Consider the following 25,676-nt stretch of genomic DNA (forward strand, 5'->3'; position numbering starts at 1 on the left):
GAACAATTCACCATTTTTATAGAACAATAATATTTCATTACTTTCATATGTCATAATTTATTCAGCCATTCCCCAGTTAATAGGTATCCACTCCATTTTCCAATTCTTTGCCACAACAAAAAGAGATGCTATATTTTTGCATATGTGGGTCCTTTTTCCTCTTTTATCTTTAGGTTACAGAGCCAGTACTGGCACTGCTGGATCAAAGGGTATGCAGTTTTATATCCCTTTGGGCATAGTTCCATATTGCTTTGCAGGATAGTTGGATCATTTCACAACACCAGCAATGCATTAATGTCCCAGTTTTTCCACATCTCCTCCATCATTTATCATTATCTTTTTCAGTCATCTTAGCCAGTCTGAGAAACGTGATGTTGTACTTCTAAGTTGTTTTAATTTTCATTTCTCTAATCAATAGTGATTTAGAGCACTGTTTATATGAATAGAAATAGCTTTAATTTCTTCATCCAAATATTGTCTGTGTTCATACTTTGGTAATTTATCAATTGGAGAGTGACTTATATTCTTATATATTTGAAATTAGGCCTTTATCAAAAATATTAACTATAAAAATTGTTTTCCACCCTTCTGCTTCCCTTCTAATCTTGGCTGCATTGGTTTTGTTTGTGCAAAAACTTTTTAAATTAAATGTAATCAACATTATCCATTTTACATTTCATAATATTCTCTGTTACTTGTTTGGTCATAATTACTTCCCTTCTTCACCCATCTGACAAGTAAATTATCCTTTGCTCTCCTGATTTGTTATAGGAGTACATCATATACCCATTTTGACCTTGTTTTGGTATGGAGTGTGAAACATAACATATCATTTTCTAGTGTTTCTAGCAATTTTTGTCAATAGGAAATTCTTATCCTAGAAGTGGAACCTTTGGATTTATCAAGCAGTAGATTACTATGATCATGTATTATTGTGTTTTGTGTGTCTAACCTATTCCACTGATCTACCACTCTATTTCTTATCCAGTACTAGATGGTTTCAATAACTGCTGCTTTATAGTTTTAGGTTTGGTTCTGCTAGGTCTTTTGCCTTTTTTTTTCATTACTTCCCTTGGTATTCTTGACATTTAATTTTTCAGATGAATTTTATTATTTTTTTCCATAAAATAATTTTTGACAGTTTGATTTAGTATTGCATTAAATAGACCAATAGAATTGTCATTTTTTTATATTAGCTCGACCTACCCATAAGCAGATAATTGTTTAGCCTGACTATATTTGTGTGAAAAATGTTTTTTAAGTGTGTTCGCATAGTTCCTGGCTTTTTCTTGGCAGATAAATATATTTTCAGTTTATAGTTATTTTAAATTGAATTTTTCTTTCCATCTCTTGCTGCTGGACATTGTTATTAACATATAGAAATGCTAATGATTTATATAGGTTTATTTAATATAATGCAAATTCACTAAAGTTGTTAATTGTATCAAACAGGTTTTTGGTTGATTCTCTAGGATACTCTTAAGTTTAGCATCATTTCATCTGCAAAGAGTTAAGTTTTATTTCCTTATTGCCTATTCTAATTCCTTCTATTTCTTTTTCTTTTCTTTTTGCTACAACCAACATTTTCTACTACAGTACTAAATAATAGTTGTGATAATGGGCATCTTTGTTTCATCTCTGGCCTTATTGGGAATGCTTCTAGCTCCTTCCCCTCACATATAATTCTTGCTTGTAGTTTTAGATATATATTGCTTATCAATTTAAGGAAAACTTCATTTATTCCCATGTACTCTAGTGTTTTTACTGGGAATGAGTCCTATATTGTGTCAAAAATTTTCTCCATCATTTGAGATTGTCATATGATTTCTGTTAATTTTATTATTGATATGGTCAACTATGCTAATAGTTTTCCTGATATTGAATTAGTCCTGCATTCCTGGTATAAATCCCACTTGTTCATGGTATATTATCCTGTATTATTTTATTTAAATTGTTTGCTATAATACTCATTAGAAAAGTTTTCTCTAATTTTCTTTTTTGTTGTTGTTTTGGGTCTTCCTGGTTTAGGTTGTCAACACCATATTTGTGTCATTAAAAAAAAATCAAGACTTCTTTACCTATTTTTTCCAAATAGTATATATAATAATGGAATTAATTGTTCTTTAAATGTTTGGTAGAGTTCAATTGTAAATCCATCTGGCCTTGGAGGATTTTTCTTTAGGGAGTTGATTTATAACTTTTTCAATTTCTTTTTTCTAAAAATGGGATTATTTAACTACGTTATTCTCTCCAATTAATCTGGACAACATTTCTGTATATATTCATCTATTTTGATTAGATTGTCAGATTTGTGTGTGTGTGTGTGTGTGTGTGTGTGTGTGTGTGTGTGTGTATAGTTGATCAAAATAACTTTATTGCTTTAATTTCTTCTTCATTGATGGTTAGTTCACCTTTTCATTTTTAATGCCATTATTGTTTTCTTTTTCTAATCTAATCAACCGGAAGTATATCTATTTTGCTTATTTTTATAAAAATCAGCTCTTAAGTTTACTAGTTGTTTAATAGTTTTCTTTCAATTTTATTAATCTCCTTTGATTTTCAGAATTTATGATTTGTTATTTAATTGGGGGTTTTTAATTTGTGCATTTTTAAGTTGTATGCCCAATTAATTGATCTCCTCTTTCTCTGTTTTATCCATGTAAGCATTAGAGATATAAACAAACCTTCTCCTAAAAACTTCTTTTGCAGCATCCTACAAGTTTTGGGATGCTCTCATTATTGTCATTCTATCAGATGAAATTATTTATTATTTTTGCAATTTGTAGTTTGATTCACTACTCATTCTTAGGATTAGATTATTTAACTTCCAATTGATTTTTAGTCTATCTTTATCTGACCCCTTATTGAATGTAATTTTTATTGCATCATGATCTGAAAAGGAAGCATTTACTATTTTTTTTTCCTTTCTGCATTTGGTTTTGAGAATTTTATGCCCTAATACATGGTCAGTTTTGTGTAGACACCATGTACTGCTGAGAAAAAGATATGTTGTTTTCTATTGCCATTCAGTTTTCTATAGAGGTCTTACCCTATCTAAGTTTTCTAAGACTCTATTAACCTCCCTAATTTCTTTCTTATTTATTTTATGGTTAGATTTATCTAATTCTGAGAGAAGAAAGTTGAGTGTAATTTTTCCTGTAACTGATTTAACTGCCCTTCCTAAAATTTTGGATGCTGTACTACTTGGTGCATATATTTTTGTATTGATATTACTTCATTGTTAATGGTTCCTTTTAACAAGATGTAGCTTGTTGCCTCATCTCTTTTAATTAATTCTGATTTTGCCTTTTCTTTGAAATTAGAATTGTTACTTCTTTATTTGTTTCAACTGAAACATTAATACATTCTGTTCCAACCTTTTACCCTTACTCTGTGGGAATCTCTGTTTCAAATGTGTTTCTTATAAACAGCATGTTGTAGGATTCTGGTTTTTAATCCAATTTTTCTGAATACTTCCATTTTGTGGGAGAGTTCATTCCATTCACATTAATAGCTATGGTTAGCGCTGTTTATTTCTGGACTCCATCCTATTTTCTGCTCTGAATATATAGAAATCCAGCCCTTCCTTTTTCTTTCTTCTTCCTCCTTCTACTGAGTATAAAATTAATTCTTTTTTTTAAATAGCTTTGTATTTACAAGTTATGTGCATGGGTAATTTTACATTATTGACAAATGCCAAATCTTTTGTTCCAATTTTTCCCCTCCTTCCCCTCATCCCCTCCCCTAGATGGCAGGATGATCAATATATGTTAAATATGTTAAAGTATAAATTAAATACAAAATAGGTATACATGTCTAAACCATTATTTTGCTGTACAAAAAGAATCGGACTCTGAAATATTGTACAGTTAGCCTGTGAAGGAAATAAAAAATGCAGGTGGGCAGAAATATAGGGCTTGGGTGTTAGAATCCTTATAAGCTGTTAAGTCATTAGAATTGATAGAGACAATAATTATCTAATTTAGCATGGTTCAGTATCACTGATCTGATCTTACAAGGAGATGTTTGGGGCCAGAACTTGAAACAAGGTACTGAGTGGAACTGATAGAAACAATGCTTGTGTTCACACTTTTAGAGAGCTCATATAAGCAAGACGCTCTTAGGGCTAAAGAGCACTCTAGGACAGACACAGAGCACTCTGGGAGATACAGAAGCCCACAAGCCCACTCTTGGAGGCGGAGTCAGATTCATTCCATCTTCTACTTTTGTGCTGGCTGGAGGCTGAAGAAAGCAGAGGTAAAGGACAAGCTGCAAGAGCTCTTGGAACCAAGCAGAGAGATAGGCCTCTAAGAAAGCTACCGGGCCCAAGGAAAGAGATGAGAAATAAACGTTTGGATTTTATCAGTTGGCTGTATTTGGAGTATTATTACTCTGAACTGAAACTAAGGCTGCCTCCAGAAAAACCTCCCCAAGAAACCTGCTCCCAGAGAGAACCATTATATTTTGAAGAAGAGTAACCACACTTGGGAATTCAATGTAATGGTTCTTAGTCGTCTCCCAGAGTTCTTTCGCCAGGTGTAGCTGGTTCAGTTCATTACTGCTCCATTGGAACTGATTTGGTTCATCTCATTGCTGAGGATGGCCAAGTTCATCAGAATTGATCATCATATAGTATTGTTGTTGAGGTATATAATGATCTCCTGGCCCTGTTCATTTCACTCAGCATCAGTTTGTGTAAGTCTCTCCAGGCTTCTCTGAAATCATCCTGTTGGTCGTTTTTTACCAAACAATAATATTCCCTAACATTCATATACCACAATTTATTCAGCCATTCTCCAACTGATGGGCATCCACTCAGTTTCCAGCTTCTAGCCACTACAAACAGGGCTGCCACAAACATTCTTGCACATACAGTTTCCTTTCCCTTATTTAAGATCTCTTTGGGATACAAGCCCAGTAGTAGTACTGCTGGGTCAAAGGGTATGCACAGTTTGATAACTTTTCGGGCATAGTTCCAAATTGCTCTCCAGAATGGTTGGATTCGTTCACAACTCCACCAACAATGTATCAGTGTCCCAGTTTTCCCACATCCCCTCCAACATTCCACATTATCTTTCCCTGTCACTCTAGCCAATCTCACAGGTGTATAGTGGTATCTCAGAGTTGTCTTAATTTGCATTTCTCTGATTAATAATGACTTGGAGCATCTTTTCATATATGGCTAGAAATAGTTTCAGTTTCTTTGAGAATTGTCTGTTCATATCCTTCTAAAATTAATTCTTATACTCAGTATATGTGTAATTCTTTTTTTGAGCCAAAACTGATGAGATGAAGCATCAGACAATGCTGATCCCCCTTCCTTCTTTCCTTCTACTCCAATAGGCCTTTTGTGCTTTTTCATGTGATCTAATTTACCCCATTTTACCTCCACTTTCTTCTTCTCCAAGCACCATACTTTTTCTACCCTTAAATGTCTTAAAACACACACACACACACACACACACACACACACACACACACACACATGAGAGTCAATTAATATACACACCCTCTCTTTATATATGCCCTTTTTAATTGCCCTCATGAAAGATACATTTCTCAGGAGTCACAAGTATCATCTTTCCTTATAAGGATGTAAAATGTTTAACCTTTAAATAATACTTTTTTGTCTTTGCTGTTTACCTTTTTATGCTTCTCTTAAAGCTTGTATTTGTAAACCAAAGTTTCCTATTTCATTGAAGCTTCATCTCCTCTCCTGAAAGATTATGTTGAATCTCATTGGGTAGTTATTTAATTTTTGATTGTAATCCAAAATCTTTTGCCTTCCTGGAATATGGTAATCAAGGCCCTCTGATCATTTATTGTACAAGCTGTCCAAATCCTGGATAATCCTGAATATGGCTTCTCAATGTTGGAATTTTTTTCTCTGGTAGTCTGTAGTATTTTTAACTTGAGCTTATAAATCTTGAGTTTTGCAATAATATTTCTTGGCATATCAGATCATTAGTGGTTTTAATGACTGTTTTGCTTTCTGATTCTAATATATCAGGGCAGTTTCTCTTCATGAGTTCTTTTCAATTTTTTACTTTTTTATTTGATTAAAAAAAAACTTGTGTTTTTTTTTTTTTAATGATTTCTTATAGAATGCTTACAACCTCTTTTTCAAAGATCATGACTTTCAGATAATCCAGTGATTTTAAAATTGTCTCCCCTGGTTTTATTTTCAAGGTCAGCTATTTTTCCAATGAGGTATTTTACATTTGCTTCCTTTTTTTTTTCCCATTCTTATTAGTTTATTTAATTTGATGTCTCAGAATCATTGGCTTCTATTTGCCTGGTTTTATCTTTTAATGTATGATTTGCTTCTCTTAGCTTTAGTATCTCCTTTTCCATTTGATTAATTCAACTTTTCAAGGTATTTTCTTCAGTGGATTTGTTTTACATTGAGCCAATTGTATTTTTTTGAAGAACTGTTTTTTTGTTTTGTTTTGTTTTTTACCATTTCGAAGCTGTTGACTATCTTCTGCATACCTCTCATTTTGTCAAGACACCCAACACAAGGGCCCCCTGTGCTCAAAGACTCAAAGGTAGACAAGAAGCTTGGGACAGCACCCCCTGCAATCCAGGAGTAAAGCTTTTGAAAGTCACAAAACAAGGGGAAAAAGGAAGAAAATAAGCAAGTAACAAAAAAGAACCTTGACCATAGAAAGCTACTGTGGTGGCAGGGAGACCAAAACGCAAACTTAGATAAGGACAAAATGCCCACATAAAAAGCCTCAAAAAAGGGATATGAACTGGTCTCAAGTCCCACAGAGCCTCTTAGAAGAGATATTAAAGGATTTTAAAAATCAAGTAAGAAAGAAAATAGGAGAAAAAATGAGAAGTGTGCAAGAGAGGGTCAACAGCTTGGCAAAGGAAAACATTTCCTTAAAAAAATACAAGGAGATACAAAAACTAGATCTCCATGACAGTTGCCTGAATAAAAATAGAATTGATAACCGAGTATTGGGAGCATGTAGATTTTTTTAAAAACATGGTACATTTGATAACCCTGTATCATATGTATCTAAATTTCAAATATCAAAACTTTTTATGATGGTGAAGATCTAGGATTGTCTGTGGTATTCTGTATTATAATCAGAAGGATAGCCAAAAACAACAGCGATGTCAAACTCAAATAGAGCAAATAAAAATGTATCCCTTCATGTTTTTATATATATATGTGTGTTTGTGTGTATGTATATGTGTGTGTGTATATATATATATATATGATTTTCTATTTTTTTCTTTTAAAAATAAAGACAATAAAATAAAAATAATTAAAAATTTAAAAAATGAAGAAAATATATAATAGTAGAAAAAATTATATTCATGAGTGTTTGTCTTTTCTTTGTTTCCTTGTAGGTTGTTCTTGTTTTCTTCTGCTGCATACTCTTTTTTACTTTATTCTTTTTTTTTTCTTTTTCATACCCCCATCCCAGGTCCCCAAGCTGGCTATAGTTAAGCACAGATATATTTAATATATAAAAGAATTTGTAGGACTCCTTCTTTCCCTATTTTCCCAAATAGTTTGTAAAGTATTAGAATTAATTGTTCTTTAAATGTTTGGTCTTGGAGATTTTGTTTTCTTAGGAAGTTGATTAATAGTATGTTCCATTTCTATTTCTAAAATGGGACTATTTAAGTAACTGAATAATCTGAAAAAGATGAGAAATGAAAAAAGAAATTTTTCTTTTCAAAAAGATTCAAAAAGATTTTGAATTTACATGGTCAATTTTTATATCAGTTCTCTTCCACAACAAAAAAAGTATATTTCTTTCTGTCCTCATTCAATTTTCTCCAAAAGTCATATCATGCCCAATGTTTCTAAAATTCTATCTAATTATTTCTTTCTTGTTTATTTCGTGATTTGATTTGTCTAGTTCTGATCAAGTGAGAATGAGATTCCTCTTTATAGTTTTTTTGGTGTTTTTTTTTTTTTTTTTTTTTTTTTTTTTTTTTGGCTGAGGCAGTTGGGGTTAAGTGACTTGCCCAGTGTCACACAATCAAGACATGGTAAGTGTCTGAAGCCAGATTTCAACTCAGGTTCTCCTTACTTCAGGGTTGGTGCTCTATCTAGTCGTCACCTAGCTGCTTCTTCTATTATAGTTTCACTGTTTTCCTGCAACTCTCTTAACTTCTCTTTTAGAAATTTGGATGTTATACTACTTGGTACATATATGATTAGTATTGATATTGCTTCATTATCTATGATACCCTTTAGCAAGATATAGTGTCCTTCCTTATCTTTTTTCCTTAGATCTATTCAGGATTGCTCTCCCTGTTCTTTTTAAACTTCACCTGAAGCATAATAGATTGTGCTCCAGTCCTTCACTTTCACTCTGTATGTATGTTTCAAATGTGTTTCTTCTAAACAACATATTGTAGTATTCTGGATTTTAATCCAGTCTGCTATCTGCTTCCATTTTATGGAAGAGTTCATCCCATTCACTTTCAAAATTAAATCTGCCTTTCCCACTATCCTCTTTTCCCCAAGGTATATTTTTCTTTTTCCTTTTCCCCTTTTCCTCCTCATTAGTGTTTTGATTCTGACCACCAGCTCCATCAGACAGCCCTCCTCTTTTTTCAGTTCCCCCTTTCTTATCCCTGTTCTCTTCTACTTCTGTTCTCTTTTCTATTAACCACTTCCTTTTCTTTTTCTTCCTATTTCTCAATAGGGGAAGACCAATTTCTACATCAACTAAATATATATGATATATAAGCCAAATATGTATATTTGGCTCTGAGCCAAATTTGATGAGGATAAGGTTCACACAATGCTCATCTCCTCATCCTCCCTTTTTTCCCTCAATTGTAAATAGGACTTTTTTGCCTTTACATATAATATAATTTATCCCATTTTACCTTCTCTTTACTCTTCTTCCAGTACAATCCCTTCCCCTCCCCCAGTTTCTTTTTTATAACATCAAAATAAAGTCAAATTTTACTTACATCCTCTAAATATATCCCTAATACTGATGCAGTTCCTAAGAATTACGTGTATCATCTTCCCATGTAGAGATATAAATGTTTTAACCTTTAAAAAAATTTTTTCCTTCCCTTTTTATCTTAAGCTTTTCTTGAGATATATATTTGATGATCAGATTTTCTGTTCAGTTCTGTTCTTTTAATCAAAAATAATTGAAAATTCCCTATCTCATTTAATATCTGTTATTTTTCCCCCTTAATGATAATGCTTTGTTTGGCTGGAGAGTTGATTCTTGGCTGCAGTCCAAGCTTTTTTGCTATCTAGAATATCATATTTTAGGCCCTTTGATCTTTTAAAGTGGAAGCTGCTAGCTCCTGGGTAATAATGATTGTGCCTTGATGTTTGAATTGTTTCTTTCTGACTGCAGTATTATCTCCTTGATCTGATAATTCTGGAATTTAGTTATATTCTGTGGAGTTTTCATTTTGGGGTACTTTCAGGAAATAATCTGTTTTTATTTTTTCATTGACTATTTTATCTTCTGCTTCTAGGAGCAGGGCAGTTTTCCTTCATGATTTTTTACAAGATGGTTGTCTAGACTCTTTTTTTTTTCATTGTGATTTTCAAGTAGTCCAATAATTCTTAGATTGTTTTTCCTGAATTTATATTCCAGGTTAGTTGTTTTTTAGATGAGATATTTTATATTTTCTTTTATTTTTTTATTTTTTTTTGGTTTTATTTGACTGATTCTTGATCACTTATTGATTCATTCACTTTCATTTGTTCAATTTTAATTTTTAGCAAATGAATTTCTTCAGTTGCTTTTTTTACCACCCTTTGAATTTGGTCAGTTGAACTTTTAAATGAGTTGTTTTGTTTATAGGATTTTTTTTTTCTGTTTCAGCAATTCTATTTTTAGGGAGTTGTTCTTTTCTATGTCAACAATTCTATTTTTCAAGGTGTTTTATTTTTCCATTTCACCAAATCAATTTTCTTAGCAGTTGTCTTCAGTATATTTTTTTCCATTTCACTAATTGTATTTTTAAGGAGTTGTTTTTTTTTTTTCACACAATTTCTGTGTTTCATTTTCTAAAGCTCTCATGTCCTTTCCCCATTTTTATTTTCTTTTTAAAGATCGTTTTTGAATTATTCCAAGAGAGCCTTTTGAGTTGGAGACCAACTAAAATTCCCCTTAGAGGCTTTATCTGGAAACGTTTTGCCTTTAGTGTTCTCAGGTCTATTCTTCTCTCCTTAACAGCTCTCTATGGTCAGAGTTCTTTTGCTTTTTTGCTCATTTTAAAGGCTGGGAGGGTCTGCTCCTAGAGCAAAGGGGAGATTGTCCCAAGCTTTCTCTACAGGAGAGGGCTTCCCTGCGTTGTGGCCAGTTCTGCAGGCTTTCCCACTGTGCTGAATGATCTGGCCAAGTCCCACCTTAAGCTGTGGTCCAGGGGCTCCCTATTGCCTTCTGTAGTTTCATTGGAGGTCTCACAGGTAGTCTGCGGATCCACTGGCTTCTGAACCAGGACAAAGTAGCCAATATTTGGGTAAGAACCTTGCACTCTTTTCCCCTACGGGACCTCTCTACCCTGGCCTCCTTGTGCCTGGCACCTGTGCTGGACTGTGTTACCTCCTGCCCAATTGAGACAGAGCTTTCCTGAAGTCCTTCCCAGATATCTTCTGCTGGAAAATTTGTTATCCCCCTAATATTTGTCATTTTGTCCCTCCAAAATCCGTTCAGAGGCTTGATCTGATGTTGATCCTGAGGGAAGCCAGAAGAGCTCAGACCAAGTCCTGTCTACTCTCTGTCATCTTGACTCTGCCCATTTTTTAAAAAAATAAGAACCTCTAATCTTGTAAGTTGCTGTCATTGTGGGTTGGGCAGATGGGGCCTCTAGTTTCCCTTGAGCTCTTCTCTCTGACCAGAAACACCAAACCAAGAGTTCCCCTCTCCTGCAAGTGCCCACAGCCAGGAGCTCCCCTGCCCCAGGGCCTCTGCACTCCCAGTGTGTTGGCTCCTTCTTGCCCAGGGCTGCTGGTCTGTAGTACAGCTGGGCCTGGTGTTCCTGAACAGCCAAGATTCCATCAGTCTTCCAGGACTGGAACTCCTCATATAGTCCAGGAGGAGAAAGTTCCATGCTTCTTACTGAGACTCCAGCCAAACCCAGATCACACCCCAGGGACTCCAACTAGCCAGAGATATTTACACTTTACCCTGGATAATCTTCAGCCTGGGGTCTTTGTTCAATTCTAATTAGGTTGTGATAGCAGGATCCCTGTTCTTTCCCAAGTCTTGATTTTTCCCCAATCTGTCTTTTCCCTGAGACACAAATTTCTTCTATTTGTGGGGGAAATCTAGAGATTTGAAATTTACAGGTCTACTCTTTTATCTTCTCAGAATCCTTTGCTCCTTTCAGGTAGATATTGACTTATAAAAATGTAACATTTTGTTATATTTATGCTTATTTTATAAAAGATTTCATAAGTACGGTGTCATGAGTTTGGGAACCGTTGGAAGTTTTGAATGTATGATAGCTCTGTATTAGAGTAAAATCTTGGAAAATTCTTGTATTATTGGTGAGAAAGTTCTTTAAGATCTTAGGATCTGTGAACACCATTCTGGACAGCAGTTTGGAACTAAGCTCAAAAAGTTATCAAACTGTACATACCCTTTGATCCAGCAGTATTCTATTGGGCTTATACCCCAAAGAGATACTAAAGAAGGGAAAGGGACCTGTATGTGCAACAATGTTTGTGGCAGCCCTGTTTGTAGTGGCTAGAAGCTGGAAAATGAATGGATGCCCATCAATTGGAGAACGGCTATATAAGTAATAGTCTGTGAATGTTATGGAATAGTATTCTTCTATAAGAAATGACCAGCAGGATGATTTCAGAGAGGCTTGGAGAGACTTGCATGAACTGATGCTAAATGAAATGAGCAGGACAAGGAGATCATTATACATGGAAACAAGACTATACAATGATAAATTCTGGTGGACATGGCTCACTTCAACAATGAGATGATTCAGGCCAGTTCCAATGATCTTGTGATGAAGAGAGTCATCTGCACTCTCTCAGAGAAAGGACTGTGGGAACTGAGTGTGGATCACAACATAGCATTTTCACTCTTTCTGTTGTTATTTGCTTGCATTTTGTTTTCTTTCTCAATTTTTATTTTTCTTCCTTCTTGATCTGATTTTTCTTGTGCATAACTGTGTAAATATGTATACATATATTGGATCTAACATGTATTTTAACATATTTAACATGTATTGGACTACCTCCAGCTAGGGGAGGCAGTTAGGGGGAAGGAAGGGAAAATTAGGAACAAAAGGTTTTGCAAGGGTCAGTGTTGGAAAAATTATCCATGCATATGCTTTGTAAATAAAAAAGCTTTAATAAAAATAAATAAAAGTTTTTGCATTAGAAAAAGATCTTATGATTAGCTAAAAGATTGGAAATGCATTTTTAGGAAGAGTTTTTAGGTATGGATATGTTACTTATCTTCAGCTATTTAGAAACCCTCATTTTGAATCAATTTTGAATTGAATGAAAATACAAAGAAGAAAAATTATCACCATGCAAAGGCACTATTGTAAATGCTAGAAATACAAAGAGCAGAGATAATAGACTAATTCCTTTTTTCCTTATAAGGCATATCTAAGATCAAGTCCTAAAAGTTTAAAATGTAGGCAAAATTTATAGCTTATGGTTCTTATGGTTCTGATTTTTCTATATATGAAATTCAGGAAATCCCTGGAAAAATAATTCTACATTATTTGTGTTAATATTGTTCATTATAATGAATAATTGCAGTTTGACTGTACTGGTTCATGTTCTTGGATATTTTGAAAGTTATTGAAATTAAGTATCAAAATAGGCATTTTTTTCCATATTCATTTTACATTTTGTTTTCTGTGTGTTTTGAGCCATGATAAAGATGATTAGGTTCTTAACTTCTAGAATATAGATAGTAAATTACCTATTTCATCATACGGGTTTTTATCTCATTTACCCTACAGAAATTGAAAAGTTTCAAAAAGGAGAAAGCAAGGAGGAAGAAAAGTACATTGATGTTGTGATTAATAAAAACATGAAGTTGGGGCAGAAAGTTTTAATTCCTGTAAAACAATTCCCCAAGGTAAGTGGTTTGATTAATCTTAAATGAGCTACTGTTTCTTGTGTTCTTTGAAATATTTTAATTTAATTGTTTTATTTCAGAAATCTTGAAGCTGTTCTTTGTATTTTGACATCAAAAGACACAGATAACTTTAGAAATCTTTAAGCTTTTTATCATTAATAAAATTATGAATCATGACAACTTTTGCTACTAAACTACTCAAAACAGCTAACATTGTGTTCTTGAATGGGGAGCTGCATGAAATAAAGTTTTAGAAATCTATATTTAGAGCCTGATAGATATCATTTCATTTTGGGTCCACTTTTCCATTTGACTTTTTAGATAATCATGGGCATTACATAAGAGGAACAGGGATAAGGTATGGGTCATTATATTCCCACATGAACTAATTTTACTGAAACTTCACTTCTCTCTTTTTTGAAAAGCAGTACCCAGAAATTCTATGCTTAATGATTTAAGCCATTGAATATATGCAATTGTTTATTTCTGCTTCTAATTATTCTTCATGAAAGTTACAAGTCAACTTTGGATAGAACATAATATAGTTGCCTAAAAACTGCTCAGCTAAACAAATAAATGGAAAAACTTTGGTGCTGTTAATAAATAAATTTTTGCCTACAGGGTACTTTGATAGTGTAAAACTGTGCAGAGACTTTTGGGATACCCTCAATTTACTAAACACCTACCCATCATATTCCAGGAATCATGTCTCTCTTAACAAATACCTTATATTCTAATGGGGAAGTTATATATTTAACTACAAAGTGAAAAATACAATTATGTCCACTGTTAAATGGACAGTGTAGTTTGGAATGAAGGAATTAGAAATTGAAGGGGTTATATACAAAATACTGCTTGAACTTTATCTTAAAAGATGAGAGGGACTATGAATTTCAGATAAAGGAATATATTTCAGACATGTAGTGTGACCATTGGCAAGTCACAGAGATAAGAGTATACTATGTGTTTGAAATAAAAGAGAAAATGGCTGGGTGGATCCAAGAATGCAAGAGTCCATTTGAGAATGGAAGGCAAAGTTGTATAAAGATGTAAAAAAATAGAAAGATGTGAAGACCGAGTTAGCACCCTGCATACATTAGAATCAGCCGGAATCAGGATAAGCAAAAGTCCTTGATCTTTATTCTTGGTGTTTAGGGGTAGAAGTGAATTGGATGGATGCAGACTCTCCACACCTCTCCTCTTTGTCTCCCACCCAAAAAGTGACTCTGGCTAGTCTTACTCCACCCCCAGTCCCTCCTACAATTCTCTGTATACATCAATTATTGAGCCAGCACAGAATAGTGGAAAGGGCCATTTTCCAAGCTTATGCTTATAGAGTATTGTTCAATTGGTAGTTAGCCTTGAGTGCCCGGCTGTACTGACCTCAGTCAGTGCATTGACTTGAGAGTTTCAGCCCTCTACATCTGCTGCTTTCTTTTGTTTTAGAACACAGGTGGTCAAATCATCCCTGACTTCTAAGGGAAGTGAGAACCCCAAAAAGGAGGTGATCATGCCCTCCCTGACTTCTCAGGAAAGGAGGTGAAAACACCAAAAAAGAAGTGATCACGACCTCCCTGACATCTCAGGAAGGGAGATGAAAAGCACCAAAGGGAAGTGGGGGTTGCTAGCGGGTTTCTGGGCTGAAGGATCTTATTAGAAACAGGTATGCACAAACCCATCAGCATGGGAGGTATTACACAAGCACATAGCAATAATGCAGAGGCTATTAGTGATGACAGTCAGTGCAGGCTTGATGTGGTATAACAAACATGAATTGTATACGCAAGTAGCGGTATAACAAACAATATAAATCAACATGGTGTTGTAAAAGATTGCCCAAAGTCCTAGAAGGAGAGTATGTAAACAACAGTCACACATACACCTTCTTCAGCAGCCAAGAGATAGTCCAAAACCAATCTATTGTCCATTGCTTCACATATCAGGGAATCCAATGATCCCCCCAAGTTTTCAAAATCCTGCAACAGTCCTTTTATATCATTAGAGAATCCAATGATTCCAGCAGATTTTGAAGTCCTGTAACAGTTTTATCATTTTTCAGAAAATTCAATGATTCCTGAGGGTTTTCAAATCCTACAACAGTCTTATCATGTCTCAGAGAATCCAATGATTCCTGAGGATTTTGAAGTCCAACAATTTTCAATATCCATGAGTCAAACGCCATAACTGCCACACTCTTTCATTGGTGAGCACAATCAGCAACAGAACCACCCAGTGTTTCTTGGGTCTTCTCCTTTGTTTCAAGGGTCTGCTCCGTCTCTCTGCGATGGACAAGGCAAATACGGCTCGTTGGCACCCATCTGATTCCTTCTCCCCCTGTAGAGATACAAGCAAACCCTCTCCCCAAGCAGTTAGTCTATCTGGTCCCTTCCATTCACCACTTTCTGGGTATCTCTACATCACCTAGCGATTATCTAAAGATAGTGGAGCTGCTCGCACTGGACATTGCCGTTCCGGGTTATAAAACCTGTCTGCTGGAGTCAGTGCATCTTTGTCAAAAACCGAGAAGTTAATAGTATAAAGGGCTAGATTTAGTAGTTCTCTAGGGTTACCTGTGGCTCCCCCTTTCTTTTGTTTTTGGAGGAGCATCTTAATATCTCTGTTTCTCCTCTCTACTATTGCCTGTCCTTGAGGATTAAAGGGTATGCCAGTGGTGTGTAAAATCTTATACTGTGCACAAAAGTGTGCAAAATGTTTGGAGGTGTATGCAGGACCATTGTCTGTTTTTATTGCTTGTGGCACACCCATAATGGCAAATGCTTGCGTGAGGAATTCAGTGACCACTCGGGCTGTCTCTTTTGCTGCTGGTGTGGCAAAAATGAATCCTGAAAAGGTGTCTACCACAATGTGGATAAAAGACAGACGACCGAAAGATTTATAATGGGTCACATCCATTTGCCAGATTTCATATTTATATACCCTGGATAATAAGTAAGAGCTAGAATAATTGCATACAATTCATTTTGTTGAGTGGACTGAAAAGGAGTTCTGACTGCTCTCTTTATAGTTAAGTCACGAGAATATACAGTGCAAATATTATGTTTGGATGCATCTATAAAGATAGTTGGTCCTTTAAGAGGAACTTTAGAACCCACCTCTTCAAGAATCCATCACCAATTATTTTGCCAGAAGGTGGAAGGGAGAATGTTGCCCTTGTTGTGTAACTCAGTGCTGCTGCCCATAACCCATGGAAACATGGCTACAATCAAGTATTTGTCCAGCCTGACCTGCTGACTCAGTCTGTTCTGTTGCTGGCATTTCTATATTGGAGACCCATGTATAAAATTTGGAGCCATAGCTAATAAAATTTGCCACTCTGGGATGGTGTCACAGCACACATTAATTTGTGCATTAATATAAAAGGTGTATATCTTGTCAGGTTTTATCCCAGATAATTGTACTGCTCACTTAATGGCCTTTAACAAAATTCTAGCCACAAGCACTGGGTAAGGAGTAAGGCTTTGTTCTGGTTGTGCCGGGAGGTTCACCCACTCTATCACACTGTCTCCTTGATGAAGGACTGCTGTGGGTGCCTCTTGTGTAGCAAAAACTGAAATTTCCAAGGGTTTTTGAGTGACTCAACCACATTGGATGAAGCCAGTTCAACTTCTCTCAAAGCCTCTTGAGCTTCTTTTGTAAGCTGGCGAGGTGAATTTAAAGTACTGTCTCCTCTTAAAATGTCATAATGGTTGTAACTGATAGGTAGTCAAGCCTAACACTGGTCGCATCCATTGGATATCTCCTATCAATTTTTGAAAATCATTTAAGGTGTTTAGCTTCTCTGTTCTTAAGGACAGTTTTTGTACTGTAAGCACCTTAGGGTATACTTCATATCCTAAATATTGAAAAGGAGCATGTCTTTGAATTTTTTTCTGGAACTATGTGCAATTTGTAGTTCCTTAGTGTTTCTATGGTCTTTTTTAGGCATGCTTCTAATATTTGCTCCTTAGATGCACATCCCAATATATCATCCATGTAATGTAATAACATAACTTTTGGAAATGCTTTTCTTACTGGAGTAAGAGCAGCAGCAACATACATTTGACACATAGTGGGGGTGTTTTTATTCCCTTTGGCAAAACTATCCATTCATATCTTTTTTAAGCCTCAGCTAAGTTAACGCTGGGCACTGAAAAAGCAAATCTTTTCGTATCCTCCTTATCTAGAGGGATAGAATATAAACAATCCTTAATGTGTATAACCCAAAGAAGCCATTCTCTAGGCAATTGAGTAGGAGATGGAAGTCCAGGCTCTTTTTTTAGCTTTTTTAGTTGCAAGCCTAATTCATTTGATTTTCTCTTTCTCTATTTTATGCAAGTAGGTTTCTGTGATAAAAATTTGACAAAAACTGCTGGGAAAATTGGAAACTAGTATGACAGAAAGTAAGCATAGACCCACACCTAACACCATATACCAAAACAAGATCAAAATGGGTTTATGATCTAGACATAAAGAATGATAATATAAACAAATTAGAAGAATATAGGATAGTTTATCTCTCAGATTTGTGGAGGAGGAAGGAATTTGTGACCAAAGAAGAATTAGAGATCATAAAATAGGTAATTTTGATTATATTAAGCTAAAAACTTTTTGTACAAACAAAACTAATGCAGATAAGATTAGAAGGGAAGCAGTTATATTGGAAAAACATTTTTACATCCAAAAGATCTGATAAAGGCCTCATTTTTAAAATATATAATTGATTCAAATTTATAATAAATTCCCCAATTGATAAATGGCCAAAAGATATGAACAAACAATTTTCCGATGAAGAAATTGAAACTATTTGTAGTCATATGAAAAGGTGCTCCAACTCATATTGATCAGAGAAATTCAAATTAAGAAAACTCTGAGATAACACTACACACCTGTCAGATTGGCTAAGATGATAGGAAAATATAATGCTAATATTGGAGGGGATTCAAGAAAACTGGGACACTGATACGTTGTTGGTTGAGTTGTGAATAGATCCAATCATTCTGGAGAGTAATTTGGAATTATGCTCAAAAAGTTATAAAACTGTGCATACCCTTTGATCAAGAAGTGTTATACTGAGCTTATATCCCAAAGAGATTAAAGAAGGGAAAGGGACTTGTATGTGCAAGAATGTTTTTGGCAGCCCTTTTTGTAGTGGTAAGAAACTGGAAAGTGAATGGATGCCCTTTAGTTGAGGAATGGCTGAATAAATTATGGTGTATGAATTTTATGGAGTATTATTGTTCAGTAAGAAATGACCAGTAGGATTTTCAGAGAGGCTTGGAGAGACTTGCGTGAACTGATGCTGAGTGAAATGAGCAGAATCAGAATATTATTATACACTTCAACAACAATACTATATGAGGATCAAATCTGATGGATATGGCTCTTTTCAATATTGAAATGATTCAAACCAGTTCCACTTATGCAGTGATGAAGAGAATCAGCTACTCCCAGAGAGAGAACCATGGAAACAGAGTGTGGAACACAACATAGCGTTCTCATTTTCTCTATTGTTATTTGCTTGCATTTTGTTTCTTTCTCAGTTTTTCTTTTTCTTCCTTTTTGAACTGATTTTTCTTGCACAACAAGATAATTGTATAAATATGCATACATATATTGGATCTAGCATGTATTTCAACATACCTAACATGTATTGAATTACCTGCCAGCTAGGGGAGGGGGTGGGGGAAAAGAGGGAAAAATTGGCAACAAAAGGTTATGCAATGGTCAATGTTGGAAAAATTACCCATGCATATATTTTGTAAATAAAAAGCTTTAATTAAAAACCAAAAAAAACGGCAAAACAGCAAATTAAATAGCTTGAAGCCTGAGGCCCCGAAGTCCTGCCTGCCCTATTTTCCCATTATTTGGGGGTGTCCAGGCTGCCATTCAAAATCCAGGAAATCTAACCCAAAAACAAAAAGATATGTCTATATTAATAAACTCTTAAATTTAAATTTTCCTAGAGAATTGCTATACAAGGTGACATACTCAGAGAAGAGAATTCAAAGCCATCCTCACCTTTAAAAGAAATACTTAAATGCTAATTAAGAGATAGCGTATTTAAATGCAAATTAAGAGGTAGTGGGAAACTGGAGGGGACAAAAGCCTGCAAACTTTGAGCTATTGATCTATTTGTTATTATAAAGTCTCGAGTCACAAAGTATAGTTTAAGGCTGTATTCCCATGTATCTTCACTCAGTTAATTCCACACAGAGCCATAGTTGTTCCTTATAATTTTGCATTATTCAATTTTGATTATTTTGTGGTTCTTTCCAGATGCATTGTTTTCTTGGCTTGGCTTACCTTAGTCTTCCTCAGTTTATATAAATCTTTTCATGTTTTTCTATTAATATTTACCATGTCTTTCAGCACAGTAATATTTCATTACATTTATGTGCCATAATTTGTTTAGACATTCCCATGTCTATGCCCATTGAGTTCATATTCCAATTCTTTGCTGTCACAAAAAGTGAACATATAAATATTGTCTTCTCATTGGCCTCCCTTAGGTATATGCCTAATAACTCATATCTGTCATTTTATGTACATAATTCCAAATTATTTTTTCAAATGGTTAGATTGATTGTTCCATAGTATGAGTGTTTTGCTACAACTCATCCAAGATTAACTATTATCTACTTTATGTAATCTATGCAATTTTTCAGTGTTTTAGGTAAAATGTCAGGGTTGTTTGATGTGCATTTATTTCTCTTATTAATGATTTCGTTCTTTCATATAATAATTGTTGGAATTTTTTTTTAAATAAGATCATATTATTTTCATTGTAAGTTGTCTTCTTTTTTCCTTCCCTTCTCTATTCATTGAGAAGACAAGAAAAACAAAACTTGTTGCAACCACACATATGAATATATTTATGTATATAGTGAAGCAAACAAAATCCTACACTATCTATTCTTCTCTTCCCAATTTCTCCTTAAAATAAAAGAGAAAAGAAGAGAAAGAAAATAGACTTCAATGTTTATGCTGAGTCTTGAGTCTATCAGCTTCCTATCTGGAAGTAAAAAGTGTGTTTCATTTTTGAGCCTTTTGTAATTGTGGTTAGTCATTGTGTTGATCAGAGATTTAGATACTCTGATCTTTATGTATCTTTATGTTTTTGTTGTTACTATGTAATTTGTTCTCTTGCATCTGTTCACTTCACTTTGCATCAGTTCATACAAGTTTTCTCAATTTTTCTCTCCATAATCTTTTCATCCTTCCTCATTATTTCTCATAACTCAGTAGTATTCACATATCATGACTTGTTCAGCCATTTCCTAGCTGATGGATATTCTGCTCCTTCCCTTCTCTCCTCCTTTACTCTCCCCTCTTTTTCAAACACACACACACACACACACACGTATGTATGTGTATATATATTTGTGTGTTTAATACATACACACAAATATATACATACCTATGTCTATATAATTTTTATTTATATAAACACACATACAAAAATTATATCTATATATCTTACTAAGTATATTGTTTGTATATGTCATATCTCCCCAGTGCATTGTAAGTTCCTTGAGGACAGGGACTGATTTTTGCTTTGTTTTTATGCCCTCAGTATAAAGCATAATTCTTTTCTTTTGAATAAATATTTTTATTTGATTGATAGCTCCTTTTTACTAAGCACAGTGTCTATGGCAAATAACATGTTTGCTACAGGGCTCAGGGCTCAGTGTTCAGTCACTAGGGATTCCAAAGAAGTTTAATTTATTTAGGGAAGGTTTCCTGCTTCTTTTGATGATGGGGTGGATAATTTGTTCAGCTTACTTTAATTGACAGTTAGAATGATCCAACTGTACCCTAATGCAAACAGAATTCAATTGTATTCATTAGTTCAATCCACCTTATTTCTCTTTGTTCTTAATCTCTAAATATCTCCTTGTGTTTATAAGTTAGAAATGGCAGAAGGATTTTTCAGCATGTGAAAAAGATGTTTGTCTTTTAGGATATTTGAGCATAAGAAAAATTCAGTGATTTAGGATATTAAGACAAAACCTTCATGTTATGTTGTTATGTTCTGTAGGAGAATAGAAGTATTTCTTAGTTATAAGTTAATAAATCTACTGTTTGGAGTAAATAGTAATAGAAACTCAGAGTTTTAGCTATAGATGGGGCTGTTTTGTGTAGTAAAACATTTCCAAAATAAGAATGCTTATTATATATAGTATTTAGAGCAAGTTCTTAGGATCCAAGTAGAATCTTAGTGAAAAATATTAATGAGAATTATGGTGGAGTAGTAGTAGCCTTTCCTTCCACAGATGCAATACTTAGGCAGTGTAAGAGTTCTCTCTTGCTAGGCTAATGGGAGATTCTGAGCTTTTAGTAGAAGAGAGGTTAAGCAAATTTTACTTAGATAAATTAATGCCTTGCCATTATTATGGAGATATAGTCTGTGTCACATCTGAAAAGCTTACAAGTAGGAGGAAAAAATAACTAGACAGATATTAATTATAAATGTTTTCTTGAAAGAACAGAAAATCACTTTTCCTTCTTTTCCTGTAGAAGCAAGGAAGTAATGATTGTCTGAATTAAAAGTAATTCAGAATTGGAAACTGGTTTTCATTGAGTACAGAGTAGAAATTTAAACTCTTAATTTAAAGTGTATACTACCTTAAGGATTTAAAAAGGAACTTCAAAGATACCTTAGATATTTATTTGATCTATTTCAGGAAGATATTTCTTGATCATTGAGTGAAGATGTTGGTAAAGTATTCTAGAACAGGTGATAGTTTATTTTCTCCTTTAAGATTTTAGGAAAATAGACTATAACAGATGAAAAGGCATTTATGATATCCTTAAATTGTACCATAGGACAGTTAAATAGTACCGTGGAGAGTGTTAGACCTGGAGTCAGGAAGACTTGTCTTTGAGTTCAAATGTGGCCCCTAGACACTTACTAAATCTGTCAGCCTGGGCAAGTCACTTAACCCTGTTTCTTTTGGTTTCCTCATCTAGTAAATGATCTAGAGAAGGAAATGGCATACCACTATAGTGGTATGGTATGGTATCTTTGTCAAGAAAACCCCAAATAGGGTCACAAGAAGTTGGAGATGATTGAAACATGATTGAACAACAACAAAGTACATACTCTATACTAAGTACTAGGAAGGTAACAGAAAAAGAATGCAGTTTCTGGCCCCTGAGGAACTCACATTATAATTGAAAAAGACAACATGTGTAAGAGAGATCTGATAGAGTCTCTGGCCTTGGAGTTCAAATTTAGATACATTCATTTATTAGTTGCGTGACTTTGGGAAAATCAGTTAAGCTGTGTGTTCTTCAGTTTCCTAATTATGAAGCAGGGATAATATATATTGTCTCTCGTGGTTGTTGTGAAAATAAAATCAAATTCTTTGGATGCATCCTGCAGTGCATCTGCTGGATCAGAGCAACCCTTCATAGAAAGTCAAAGAGGGACACTGATGGGAAAGTCTGTGTTGCTTAAAAAAGTGAAAAAAGGGCAATCGACAGGAAGAGTTAAGTAGTCAAGTGTAAAGGCAGTCCTATATTGTTTGAGTTCAGTTTCTTGATTTATCACGTTATTTCCTTTGATCCGGCCAACGGCTTAAGTTTTTCAGTGGATAAAATTTATTATTGTTTTTTTTTTCTTCATATAAATGAATGGCCTTTTTCTATAATCTTGCTTCCATTATTTTTCCCCTAAATATTACAATTAAAATTCATATAGCTGTACTTGGAAAATAGCCCTCTTTTTCATGATTTTATGAACATAAGTTATTTTAATGTAGAGCATGCATTAAACTTGAACAGTTGATATAAAAAATACCATATCCATGACGCATACTTATGTCTGAAATGACATTATAATTTTAATTTCCCCTAAGAACTGATAATATTTTGTCTTCAGTATAGTATGTCATTCAAACCAAATGAAGTATAGTCACACTTTCAGGTTTACTACATATTTAACTATCCTTAGAAGTGCTCAAAGAAATCTTCCACTGATACTTTGTTTTAGTTGTATAAATGAAACATACAAAACAACAAATCTGTGCTATTGAATATTTTTCTATTTTTATTAGACTTGATATATTTAATTTGTTTTCAATTTTACCTTGTGATTCCTTTATTATTACTTTTCTTAAAATTAAGCTTTCTATTTATTTTTTTTATTTTTTAATTTTTATTTAATGATTACTTAATATTGACAACATTATCCCTTGCACTCGTTTCTTTTCCGATTTTTTTTCCCCTCCCTCTCTCCACCCCCTCCCCTAGATGGCAAGCAGTCCTTTATATGTTGGATATGTTGCAGTATATCCTAGATACAATATATGTTTGCAGAACCGAACAGTTCTCTTGTTGCATAGGGAGAATTGGATTCAGAAGGTATAAATAACCCGGGAAGAAAAACAAAAATGCAGATAGTTCACATTCGTTTCCCACTGTTCGTTCTTTGGATGTAGCTGCTTTTGTCCGTCATTTATCAATTGAAACTCAGTTACGTCTCTTTGTCAAAGAAATCCACTTCCATCAAAATATGTCCTCATACAATATCGCTGTCGAAGTGTATAATGATCTCCTGGTTCTGCTCATTTCACTTAGCATCAGTTCATGTAAGTCTCGCCAGTCCTCTCTGTATTCATCCTGCTGGTCATTTCTTACAGAACAATAATATTCCATAACATTCATATACCACAATTTACACAGCCATTCTCCAATTGATGGGCATCCATTCATTTTCCAGTTTCTAGCCACTACAAATAGGGCTGCTACAAACATTTTGGCACATACAAGTCCCTTTCCCTTCTTTAGTATTTCTTTGGGACATAAGCCCAATAGAAACACTGCTGGATCAAAGGGTATGCACAATTTGATAATTTTTTGGGCATAATTCCAGATTGCTCTCCAGAATGGTTGGATTCGTTCACAACTCCACCAACAATGCATTAGTGTCCCAGTTTTCCCGCATCCCCTCCAACATTCATCATTATTTTTTCCTGTCATCTTAGCCAATCTGACAGGTGTGTAGTGGTATCTCAGAGTTGTCTTAATTTGCATTTCTCTGATCAATAATGATTTGGAACACTCTTTCATATGAGTGGTAATAGTTTCAATTTCATCCTCTGAAAATTGTCTGTTCATATCCTTTGACCATTTATCAATTGGAGAATGGCTTGATTTCTTATAAATTTGAGTCAGTTCTCTATATATTTTGGAAATGAGGCCTTTATCAGAACCTTTAACTGTGAAGATGTTTTCCCAGTTTGTTGCTTCCCTTCTAATCTTATTTGCATTAGTTTTGTTTGTACAAAGGCTTTTTAATTTGATGTAATCAAAATTTTCTATTTTGTGATCAGTAATGGTCTCTAGTTCATCTTTGGTCACAAATTTCTTTCTCCTCCACAAGTCTGAGAGATAAACTATTCTATGTTCCTCAAATTTATTTATAATCTTGTTCTTTATGCCTAGGTCATGGACCCATTTTGATCTTATCTTGGTATATGGTGTTAAGTGTGGGCCCATGCCTAATTTCTGCCATACTAATTTCCAATTGTCCCAGCAGTTTTTATCAAATAATGAATTCTTTTCCCAGAAGTTAGGGGCTTTGGGTTTGTCAAACACTAGATTGCTATAGTTGACTATTCTGTCTTGTGAACCTAACCTTTTCCACTGATCCACTAATCTATTTCTTAGCCAATATCAAATGGTTTTGGTGACTGCTGCTTTATAATATAATTTTAGATCAGGTACAGCTAGGCCACCTTCATTTGATTTTTTTTTTCATTAATTCCCTTGAGATTCTCGACTTTTTATTGTTCCATATGAATTTTGTTGTTTTTTTTTTTTCTAGATCATTAAAATATTTTCTTGGAAGTCTGATTGGTATAGCACTAAATAAATAGATTAGTTTAGGGAGTATTGTCATCTTTATTATGTTCGCTCGGCCGATCCAAGAGCACTTAATATTTTTCCAATTATTTAAGTCTGACTTTATTTGTGTGGAGACTTTTTTATAATTTTGCCCATATAATTCCTGACTTTCCTTTGGTAGATAGATTCCCAAATATTTTATGGTATCAACAGTTATTCTGAATGGAATTTCTCTTTGTATCTCTTGCTGTTGAGTTTTGTTGGAGATGTATAAAAATGCTGAGGATTTATGGGGATTTATTTTGTAGCCAGCTACTTTGCTAAAAGTGTGAATTATTTCTAATAGCTTTTTAGTAGAATCTCTGGGGTTCTCTAGGTATACCATCATATCATCTGCAAAGAGTGATAGTTTGGTTTCTTCATTGCCTACTCTAATTCCTTTAATATCTTTCTCGACTCTTATTGCCGAGGCTAGTGTTTCTAATACGATATTAAATAATAATGGTGATAGAGGGCAACCTTGCTTCACTCCAGATCTTACTGGGGAAGGTTCCAGTTTTTCCCCATTGCAGATGATGCTTACTGATGGTTTTAAATATATGCTCCTGACTATTTTAAGGAAAAGTCCATTTATTCCTATGCTCTCAAGTGTTTTTATTAGGAATGGATGTTGGATTTTATCAAATGCTTTTTCTGCATCTATTGAGATGATCATATGGTTTTTGTTTGTTTGGTTATTGATATAGTCAATTATGCTAA

The 25,676-nt window shown here is 34.2% G+C and overlaps 1 protein-coding gene across 1 annotated transcript in view; it reads left to right on the top strand.

Annotated features, from left to right (window-relative positions):
• The window catches only part of KHDRBS3 (KH RNA binding domain containing, signal transduction associated 3), a 243,697-nt gene that overhangs the window by 100,546 nt on the left and 117,475 nt on the right, over positions 1 to 25,676 (top strand). Inside the window, exon 2 of the mRNA XM_051971129.1 lies at positions 12,949 to 13,067. Within this exon, the coding sequence (XP_051827089.1) occupies positions 12,949 to 13,067 (119 nt within the window). The remainder of the gene's footprint in view (positions 1 to 12,948; positions 13,068 to 25,676) is intronic.

The sequence above is a fragment of the Antechinus flavipes genome, chromosome 1 (genome assembly GCF_016432865.1).
Source record: "Antechinus flavipes isolate AdamAnt ecotype Samford, QLD, Australia chromosome 1, AdamAnt_v2, whole genome shotgun sequence".
Classification (NCBI taxonomy): Eukaryota; Metazoa; Chordata; class Mammalia; order Dasyuromorphia; family Dasyuridae; genus Antechinus; species Antechinus flavipes.